The 10,708-nt window shown below is 40.3% G+C and overlaps 2 protein-coding genes across 5 annotated transcripts in view; one reads left to right on the plus strand and one right to left on the minus strand.

The window, feature by feature from the left end:
• Nucleotides 1-2,792, plus strand: part of acadvl (acyl-CoA dehydrogenase very long chain) — a 36,909-nt gene extending 34,117 nt beyond the window's left edge. The window contains exon 22 of one of the 4 annotated variants that reach the window (XM_055007490.1): nucleotides 1,436-2,792. The gene's annotated coding sequence lies outside the window, so the exon portion shown is untranslated. The remainder of the gene's footprint in view (nucleotides 1-1,435) is intronic. The other 3 variants (XM_055007487.1, XM_055007486.1, XM_055007488.1) reach the window with 3 other exon arrangements.
• Nucleotides 2,793-4,113: 1,321 nt separating this feature from the next.
• On the minus strand, nucleotides 4,114-9,086 carry zgc:194312 (uncharacterized protein LOC794943 homolog). Its single transcript, XM_023280809.3, has 2 exons — nucleotides 8,000-9,086; nucleotides 4,114-5,295 (listed from the first exon to the last, which is right to left on the minus strand). The coding sequence occupies exons 1-2, from the start codon at nucleotides 8,932-8,934 to the stop codon at nucleotides 5,154-5,156; spliced, it is 1,077 nt and encodes a 358-aa protein (XP_023136577.2). The 5' UTR covers nucleotides 8,935-9,086; the 3' UTR covers nucleotides 4,114-5,153.
• Between the last annotated feature and the right edge of the window lie 1,622 nt (nucleotides 9,087-10,708).

The raw sequence follows: 10,708 nt of genomic DNA on the forward strand, positions 1-10,708 counted from the left end.
CTGATATAGGAACATGAGAGATGTTGGCCATAAACTGACATAAATAGCATTTTTGTGAGACAGTGTTCTGTTGTTGACCTTTAATCTTTCAGACATTTGTGTGTTTTGTCATCATTAACAAATTAATTTGACGTGATCTCATAAAACAAAGCCAAAAACATGTTTTGTTAGGTCACAGTGACCTTGACCTTTGACCATCAAAATCTACTCAGTTCATCCTTGAGTCTATGTCAACATTTATGCCAAATTTGAAAGAATTCTCTCAAGCCTTTCTTGAAATATCTGACTATTAGGAATGAGCCTGACCTTTGACCTTCAGTGTTATACCTTGGATACATGTCATCACTTAATAATTTTATCTCAGTTGGTTTTGTTTGACGCTTTGTCATAATTAATGTGAATTCTTGAGTCATAGACAAAAACATGTTTTGACATCATTTGACCTTTGACCTTCAAAATCGAATCAGTTAATGTCCAAGTCTAAGTGGATGTTTAAATTCTTGAGGTGTGGCATAAATGTGAAGAAATTCCCTCAGGACTTTCTTGAGGTATGACATTCACAGTTTGCCTTTAACTAGTACATTCATTATATTTGTAAAAAGGATTCATTGCAGTTCTTGTGAGCCAGGTTGCATCCTCTCTCCCATGTGAGTGACATGCTCACCCCTCATGTCACCTCAGCCAACAGCCAATAGGATGTTACGGCTATTGGTAGTGTATCTGACTGTAGTGGAGAGGAGACTGAAGCTGTGGGAGATACAGAGCTGCACAGAATATGCATGGAATGTGTTATATGTGAGGCAGTGCTCAATAAAGACGTCAAACTACAGTGGCATCTCCTCGTGTTTCTGACCGAACACATTGCAGTGGAACAGCACAACAACCATCCTAACATTGGATAGTGAGAAGATCCTAAAATCACTATGACAATATTTATATGAAAATATGTATTTATATTTACATATACATACTGCAAATAAAACGAATTGACTGCTTTGACAGGATGCTATAGTGATTAAATTGATTCCTGAATTGATTTTAGGCAAAGTAATTCAATAACATTCGAGTTTAATCACTTGAAAATGCATAAATCTGTATGAAATATGAATTTTTTTGTCACACACACTTACACACACTCTCCGTTAATGGACCCCACGGATGCAAATTTACACACTGCAGTACCCACCAATGACCACTGGGGACGCTGTCCGACACACACTTTGTGTGAAGTCAGACTCCATGGGGTCCATTTTTTTTTTTCAAGAAAATCGCACCAGGCATGTCAGGAGGCCATTTTCTATTGATTGCAATGCTTGTGCCTGTGGGGCCCCGGTTTTGGGCCCCACGGGAAAAATTGGACCCCACGGCGTGAGTGATTTGTCAGGTTGTGGACCCCATCGAGATATAAATACAAACGCACACACACACACACACACACACACACACACACACACACACACACACACACACACACACACACACACACACACACTCTCTCGACATCTGTTTTTGGTTCTTATTTTTATCACACTTCCTCTAACCACAGTCTGGGTCTTGCTCCCAAACTTCATCAACTTCATTATTGCCATCATTGCTCCGTCACACACCAGTGCCCTTATACCTGCTTTGTACAATTAGACTTTCATGTAGGAGTTCAGTTTGCACAAGGAAAGATTCTTAATTGTACAGATATCATAAGTCATTGTTTCATCTTTATATCAGTTGTTTGCATTTTTTTGTAATTTATTTATTGAACTCTGACTCAAAGCCTCTAACACTTGAGCTGGAGTTCTAAAAAATATTTAAATTGCTCAAAAATATCACAACAAGCATTCAGTCCTCCTACCTGCATCTAAAATAGCCAATGACTGACACCCCCAGTGTGTGCATCTGAGACGCCATTTGCTTTGTATATCGACCTTTACGAGTGTTGCTAATTATTTAATCTGTTGTAACATTAAGCTATGATGTCATTTTTGTTCATTTAACACGAACACACGGCAACATCAATGCAGCTGTGAGACAGGAGGCCAGTTAACGGGAAGTTTATGTGTTGTAAGCAAGTAAATGTATGGGCAAAATTATAATACAAGACAGATTTTAGCTTTTGTTGTTTATCTGCATTATGTTTGAATGTAAGAGACAGGGTGGTGTTTCTGTATTGCCATGCCTTTCTGCCTCTTGAGCTCACCCGGTGCTCACAGATACATAAACGTCGGAAACAAAACCTTTGCCTTAGAAACTGGTTCACAGGTGCTGTTTGAAGTGAGTCCAACACAGAAAACTTTCTCTTCAGCTGTACTCTTTACTTACGGCTCTCACATTAACTTCATAAGTGCTCATTTCCTTAGTTCATGGTAGCAAGCATTGTTAACTGTAGAGAATATAACAGTGTGCTTACCTAGTTGTAATATAATTCTAAGAAATGCTTATTTCTTACTGCTCAGACTTTAGGCTTATGACTGTCTATGTACATATAATGGAGTGACACAATCTACAGGTGAATATTCTGAATCAAAACTGCTGTTAAATGCGATCATACTGCTTCATAGAGATCAAATATTATCTAAAAGGGAATCTGATAGAGACAACACATGACTTATTGTATCGATTTAGTGGCGTCTCAGTGATTGAGCAGATCCACTTTAAACATACAATTTGGATTAATCAATAATCAATTTATCTGCCTTAGTAAGCATGTGTAAGTGCAGTGGATGTCCATATAAGTGTAGGTTATTTGTACTGCAGTTCTTCTGTTATTAAACAGCTTTGTTAGGCATTTGCCTGAAAAAGTACTGTCTCTGCAAAGTTTTTGAAATGTTTTGTTGCTGGTTTGTGTTTTTGTAGGAGCTTTTGTAGCTAAAACTACTGAAACTCTGAAAAGAAATCGTCTCATCAAATATTTTTACCATCTTCCCGCCAAACTCACTTCCTATTCTGTCACGTTGATAACAACCTGCCGCTTTGGTTTCACTTCCGCAGCCGAGCTGTTCCAGGGAAATACAGGCTTGCCAGTAAGTGCTTTGCTGTTGTTGCATACGGGTTCCTCTGTGAAATACAAATAAGAACCCCTCGCTGCACCTATATACTCACTGACTTGACAAGTGTTACTTCTGTGCGTGAGACATAATGCGGCTGCACCGACGCCTAATAAGACCTGTGGTTTAAACACTGAGAATTCCCCTGCATGTGTCTCTCCGTCTGACTAAAACCAACAGACAAGCTCAATAGCAGCCATGCAATAGGTCGAGCTAAACGGCTTTGCTTGCCTAATGCCCCCACAATGACTAGATTTTTTTCCCTTATTTTTAGCAGTGGTGAACACTAAGAGGAAGCATTCAATGGAGATGGAAGAAGAGGTCGGCTTTGATAAGAGAGTTCTCAAGAAAGAACCAGGCATCTGGAGATTACACAAATTTTAAAAGAAACAGTTTGGGGAAATAAAGATTTATTCACTACATTGCGAAGAGCTGACCAGATAGGAATATAGTCAGCTTTGTTATACTGTTATGGTTAACTGTGAAGCTAAAGCCGGGATGTTGTTAGCTTAGCATAAAACTGGGAACAGTTAATCTCATGGGGTCAAAAAACACTACCAGCACCTCCAAAGCTCACTAATTAAAACAATTCTCTTATATTTACAGAAAATGTAATGTAAAGATGTCAATTTATAAGATTTGTAAGCTATAGCTCGTTGAATTAGTGATCTTCAGAGGAGCAAACTAGCTGTTGCACCTGCTCCTCTTTAAGCTAACCCTCTCTTCACTACTGCAGCTTCATACTTAACTTCACAATTCCTTTCCAGCTTAGTTTGCCAAATATAAGACATTTAATTCACCAGTTACCATGTCCCATCTTGTTTGAGTACTCTGCACAAAATTGTAACAGTGCTCGTGGTGATTTGATGCAACACTTTTAAACATGTTTGATGTTTGGACATAACTGTTCCCTACTTATTTAACCAAAATGAACCCTCTCACCATCATTAGCCAAATTATTTTGTCATTAATATACAATGTTAATGTAATGTAGAAACAAACTGAGGCCTATACATCTTTTTATAGGCTACTTCTGAATATATTTAACCATAAACAAACTACACTGAACAAAATATAACTGCAGATTGCAATACTTTATTCAATTCTATCCATTCTTTCATCATAATAAGTTCTAGTTGCCCCATACGTTGTACCTCTGCAACAGAATGAACACCATGAAACAACCAAGTGTGGATTGTGTTGGAAATAATAGGCAGATCATGAGTGGGGTCACAGACAAGAAATCACAAGTTCAGTACGGAGTCATACATCTTCAGCACACAGCTAATAAGGTTAGTGATGCTAGCTTGTGAAATGTGTCCCCTGTCTTTTTCTGAAGGGTTTTGAAAAGTTGGCAGACATTTTGGTGTTACATGCTTTGTTAATTGCTTACAAGTTAAAATGTGAGACAGCATGTTAGTAGGTTAACTTAATATTGTGTAAATTCTACCCTTTTTTTGTTGCATTTTTTTGGTCGAAAATGGTCTTGATGCCACAAAAGCTGCCCTTTGTATCACTTGTATGAATCCTTTGCGCTCTGCCTGTATTTATCTCCTGATATGTATCTGATCATGACACAGCAAATATTTACTCATAATGTAAAATAGACCGTTAAATGCCTTCACATGACCTCCCCTCTCAAGACAAATTCACATTTTAAAATCCACCATGTTATTAAGAATAAGATTCACCACGTGATATGTTATAGGAGTGCATCGTCCATCCATGTCGTAATAAGCTCAAATGGTGGAGAACTGTTTTCAGCTTCGAGGTCAGAGAGGCAGAGTTGTGACCTGAACACTTAACTCCCTGGACCAGCCAGGAAATCTACATCAAGAGAACTGTTCCCTCTGGTCAGTGAGCAAGTTCCACTGTTAGTCAGCACGTGTCCTCACCAGACCAACAGTCAAAAATAGACCAAAATAAAAATATACCGAGGCCCCATGCTGCTGTACCTCCTGGAATAAACGTTCTCATGTCAGGATAACTCCTCTCTGGCTGGTGTTATGAACTTAAAGGTGGTTCCTTTAGTTCCTTTCGGGTTCGAGAACACCAGCCACATATCCGTGTGGTCCTATTACAGTTAAGATCCTGACATCAACCTACTTTTTCCCATCAGGCATCGTCTGTATTGCTGTGAGATGCATTCAGGTCATGTGAGGAACTCCTGACTGGCACTGGCGTGGTTTCCCTCTCCTCCTCTGTGACTGGTGGGACTTCTAGGGAGATGATGGTTTGACTTGTCAGTGTTCGCTCCCTGAAGAGGAAACAGGAGACATAATGAGCTCATTTGCTACTTTTGTGGTGTTGTGGCAGCTCAAGTTTCCAAAATACTTAAGAAAGTATTTATACTTACACTACCGTTCAAAAATTTGAGGTCACTTGTCCTTATTTTTGACAGAAAAGCAGTTTTTTTCAATGAAGATAATATTAAACTTATCAGAAATACAGTCTAGACCAGGGGTGTCAAACATGCGGCCCGTGGGCCAAAAGCAGCCCGCCAGAGGGTCAAATCTGGCCCGCAAGACGACTTTGTAAAGTGTAAAAATTCCAGAGAACACATTAACTGCAGATTGTAAATTAGTAAAGCTATAAATTTAAAATAATTTCTAGACCATGACAAGTTGTCTTGATCATAAAGTACAATACTAGATTGCTCATTGTTCTTTTTTGACTCATTTTTGTCATATTTTGTCTTGTTTTCATTCTTTTTTTTAAGTCTGACTTTTATCGTCTGTCTCATGTTTTTGTCGTTTTGTTTCTCTTTTTTGTCGTTTTGTGTTTCCTTTTTGTCTCGCTTGCGTTTTTTGTTGGTTTTTTGTCGTTTTGTGTGTTGTTTTTGTCGTTTTGTCATTTGTCTCATTTGTGTCAGTGTAATTTTTTTGTCTTATTTTTGTTTACTTTTTTGTCGCTTTGTAAGTTTTTGATGCAATTTTTTTGCCTCTGTTTTGTTTTGTTTTGTGTCATTTGTCTGATTTTTGGTCATTTTATTTCTCGATTTTGTCGTTTTGTGCCTTATTTTTGTAATATTTTCTCTTGTTTTTTGTCCTTTTTTAGTTGTCTCATGTTTTTGTCATTTTGTTTCTTTTTTGTCATTTTTGTCTCGTTTGTGTGATTTGTGTGATTTTTTTGTCTTTTTTGTCCATTTGTTTCACTTTTTTGTTACATTTCATGTCGTTTGTCTCATTTTTTTGTCATTTTGTTTCTCTATTATGCTATGATTTTCCTGCTCTGGTCCACTTGAGACCACATTGGGCTGAATATGGCTGCAGAACTAAAATGATTTTGACAACCCTGGTCTAGACATTGTTAATGTCGTAAATGACTGTTCTAGCTGGAAACAGCTGATTTTTAATGGAATATCTCCATAGAGGTACAGAGGAACATTTCCAGCGACCATCACTCTGTGTTCTAATGCTACATTGTGTTAGCTAATGGGGTTGAAAGGCTAATTGATGATTAGGAAACCCTTGTGCAATTATGTTAGCATATGAATAAAAGTGTGAGTTTTCATGGAAAACATGAAATTGCCTGCGTGACCCAACACTTTTGACAGGGAGTGTACATGTGGTATAATTGTGAAATCAGCCTACAAACATGTGCAATTTTGTTACACATTTAGTCATAGTATAGTGGTATTAGTCACTGAACTTCAGGCAAATCAACTAGTTTCGCACATTACTGTAAATCCTTATCTTGGTGTTACTCACCAACTACATTTTACTCTCTTATTTTGTGCTGTTTTACCTCCACTGTACACTAAAATGTACTAATAATTACAGTAATGTCTGTAGGGAGACATGGATGTTTTATACAACTGAGTAACAGTGGATGGTCCTGCTGTCTCACTCCTGCCATTATTTACTAATCCACTGATTTGTGAGAAGAAAAAAAACGTGTTAAATGGAGGTTTTGGAAGAGTTGGTTGCCATGTGAACTATTTTTGACACTATATTCAGACGGCATTTCATGTGACTTCATGTGACAGTGTTCTTTTCAGATGTGGAAATCTGAATAATTTTCCACTAGATGCAAATATCAGTACTCACATAAAGACATGGGGAAAGTTTGCACATTCATATCTTGTACTTTACTTTGGGTTACTGTGACTGTCTTTGTTTTAGTAACTCTTGCTGAAGAATGAATAGGTTGAAACAAAAGGTTTGATTAACAGCTTGTTGTGGAAAGTCTCTGGCTGGCATTTATCTTATACCAACAGGACACTGATTTATTTATTTATTTTTCTGAAATTATCTTTATTTTAACCTCTGAGCTGCAATCAATAGCAGTCGACTAAGTACTCAGATCTCATATCAAAGTGAAAGTACTACTGTGTTACAAGTAAAAGTCCTGCATTTATTTCAAAGAACAAAATTATTACCATCAAAATACACTTAAAGTACCATAAGTAAACATATTGATTAGGAGAATAGGTATATTTCAGAATAATGTACATTATTGGACTGTAATTACTGATGTGTTTATCACTTAAATGTTAGAAACAACTTCATGAAGTATTATCTTAATGTTCAATATTACATCATAATTTATTAGTTGGTTCAAATTTCTAGTGTCAAACAAAATGTGCAAAGTATCTGAAGTCAGTCAGTTAAATGTGGTGGAGGTAAAAATAAGTAAATGAATAAAATAAAATATTTGCCTCTGAACTGTAAGAGAGTAAAAGTATAAAGTATCAGAAAGTGGAAATACTCAAAGTACTTAATTAAAAACTTGTCTAGTGACTCTCCACTGCTGTTACTCTCTATCACTTCATAAATATCTGCAAAACCCATTAATTAAAGGTTATTATATTTACAGTTATAGGTGGCACATTGTTTTTTTTTTCCTGGTAGATTATTAAAGGTGACTGCAGAATTAATGGTCTAGATTCTGTCTCATTGACTATAAACCGTCTAAACATCTGGGGACATGAGCGCATGCCTGTTAAACAGATGGATCACCTTGCTCTGTGGTGCGTTTGAGGCCAGCTGGCTCGCACGGTCCACCCGAGGACAGCCTTCATGTATCGGGAACAGCAGGGGAACCTGTGACTCAGCTGCTCCAAAAGTTCCTCTTTACGCAAACCGTAAACAACCGGCGCAACGCACTGCGCCAGGCTGAAGAAAGCAAAGATGACCACGGCCGACAGCTCTTTGGTGTCCCTCTCGATGAGCCTCCGTTTGTTGAGAATGGACAGCACGAAGCTCACAAAGTTGGGGAGGATGTACACGGCCAGCTGCGAGCCGTGCAGGGCGATCGTCTTACATCCCGCCTTGTTGCGCCGGTTGAGAACCCCTAACCGGCGGCTCTCCACCAGGATCCTCACGTAGCTGTACAGGATGATCAGCGTGCACAAACCGATGAACAGCACCTTCTGCAGCTCGCCTGTCCTCAGCTGCTCCGGCCCGCATTCCCCGTGGTAGGCGTCCCTGCTGGTCTGGGAGTCCGGCTGAAGGAGCAGACTGAGGGGGATCGCCAAAGCCAGCAGCCAGGTTAGCGCTCCCAGCAGCCAGGGCCAGCGCCGGGCGGTGCAGGCGGAGGTGTAGCGCATCGGGTGACACACGGCGCAGTAACGGTCCAAAGCCATCGCCGTGAGCGTCAGGAGGATGTTGGAGGCGCTGCTGATGAGGACGGTGATCATGGCCAGGCACGCCGAGCGGCCCGGTCTCGCCTTCAGGTGGATCTGGTAGTAGAAGACGCTGCTCGTGCCCAGGTGGACCAGGGCGGACACGAGCAGGTGGAACACGAGCACGAAGCGGGCATGACTGCGGAGCCGTTCCTCGCGCACGATGGTCCAGTTGATGATGAGGTTGAAGAAGAGCAGCACCGAGAAGGACACGGTGGAGACGTAGAAGCGCACGCAGGTGTAGGACTCCGCGGTGCTGTTGGCGGACATTATTCCTCAGCTGGTATTGGATGGATTGTTGGATAACGACGATGGCAGCAGTGGAGCTGATGGGAAAGAAACGCCGTCCGCCGCATCATCTTCTCTGTCTGCACTCTCTGAAAACTGACTCAAACTTCCTCCGCGCTCTCTCTGTGTCTCTGTCTGTCTGTCTGTCTGTCTGTCTGTCTGTCTTGCACATGCGTCTGTCACTTGTGTAGTCCCTCAGTGACAGAATGCATTCCTCACAACTCAGTTCTTAACTGCAAAAACTAATGCCAGTCTCACCCTCAGACAGTCCTCTGGTTTCAGAAATGTTCTCAGTATGAAGACCACAACTGGTCCTCACAAAGATTGTAATGTAAACCCATCCAAGCACAACCCCAGGCAATCATTACAGTTAATATTAGCTTTTTCCAGCAATGATTACATGGGCTATAGTTCCATTTTCTTATGATCTTTAGTAATAAGTAATATAATTTTTAAAAGGAATTGCAGAATTGTTTTAGCTAAAATAGCTTTTAATAATAAATTTTCGGTGTCTGTGTCAGCAAATCTTAATTACTCACATTTTCCCTTGACAGCTCCTTTCTTTAAAATTTACATTTTAGGATTGCATCACTTTATAAAGCCTACTTAAAATTGTACAGACAGTATGCTGCTGCCACCTGCTGCTGTGAGCAGGAAAGTTTTCTGAACTTCAGTGTGAACATTACATCAACCTGTGATGATAGATGCCACCTCTATACACTCACTGGCCACTTTATTAGGTACACCTTGCTAGTAAAAGGTTGGACCCCCTTTTGCCTTAAGAACTGCCATAATGCTTCGTGTCATACTTTCAACAAGGCGTTGGAAACATTCCTCAGAGATTTTGGTTCATATTATCATAATAGCATCACACAGTTGCTGCAGGTTTGTCAGCTGCACATCCATGACGTAAACCCTCCGTTCCACCACATTCCAAAGGTTCTATTGGGTTGAGATCTGGTGACTGTGGAGGCCGTTGGAGTACAGTGAACTCACTGTCATGTTCAAGAAACCAGTTTTGTGTCATGGTGCATTCTCCTGCTGGAAGTAGCCATCAGAAGATGGTCCACTGTGGTCATAAAGGGATGGACATGGTTAGTAACAATACTCAGGTAGGCTGTGGAGTTTAAATGATGCTCAGTTGGTTGTAAGGGGCCCAGAGTGTGCCAAGAAAAAATCTCCTACACCATTACACCACCAGCAGCCTGAACCGTTGATACAAGACAGGATAGATCCATACTTTGATGTTGTTAACACGAAATTCTGACCATCTGACTGTCACAGCTGAAATGGAGACTCATCAGACCAGGCAACATTTTTCCAATCTTCTTGGTAAACCTGTGAGAACTGTAGCCTCAGTTTCCTGTTTTTCACTGACAGGAGTGGCACCCACTGTGGTCTTCTGCTGCTGTAGAACATCTTCTTCAAGGTTGGATGTGTTGTGTGTTCAGAGACTGTTGCCTTGCTATCATCTCCAACCAGGCTGTCCATTCTCCTCTGACCTCTCACATCAACAAGGCATTTTGGTCCACACAACAGCCGCTCAGTGGATGTTTTCTCTTTTTCGGAACATTCTCTGTAAACCCTAGAGATGGTTGTACATGAAAATCCCAGTAGATCAGCAGTTTCTGAAATACTCAGACCAGCCCGTCTGACACCAACAATCATGCCACGTTCAAAGTCGCTTAAATCCCTGTTCTTCCCCATTCTGATGCTCGGTTTGAACTTCAGCAAGTTGTCTTGACCACGTCTACAT

This window comes from Amphiprion ocellaris, chromosome 23, assembly GCF_022539595.1.
Source record: "Amphiprion ocellaris isolate individual 3 ecotype Okinawa chromosome 23, ASM2253959v1, whole genome shotgun sequence".
In the NCBI taxonomy this organism is placed as follows: domain Eukaryota; kingdom Metazoa; phylum Chordata; class Actinopteri; family Pomacentridae; genus Amphiprion; species Amphiprion ocellaris.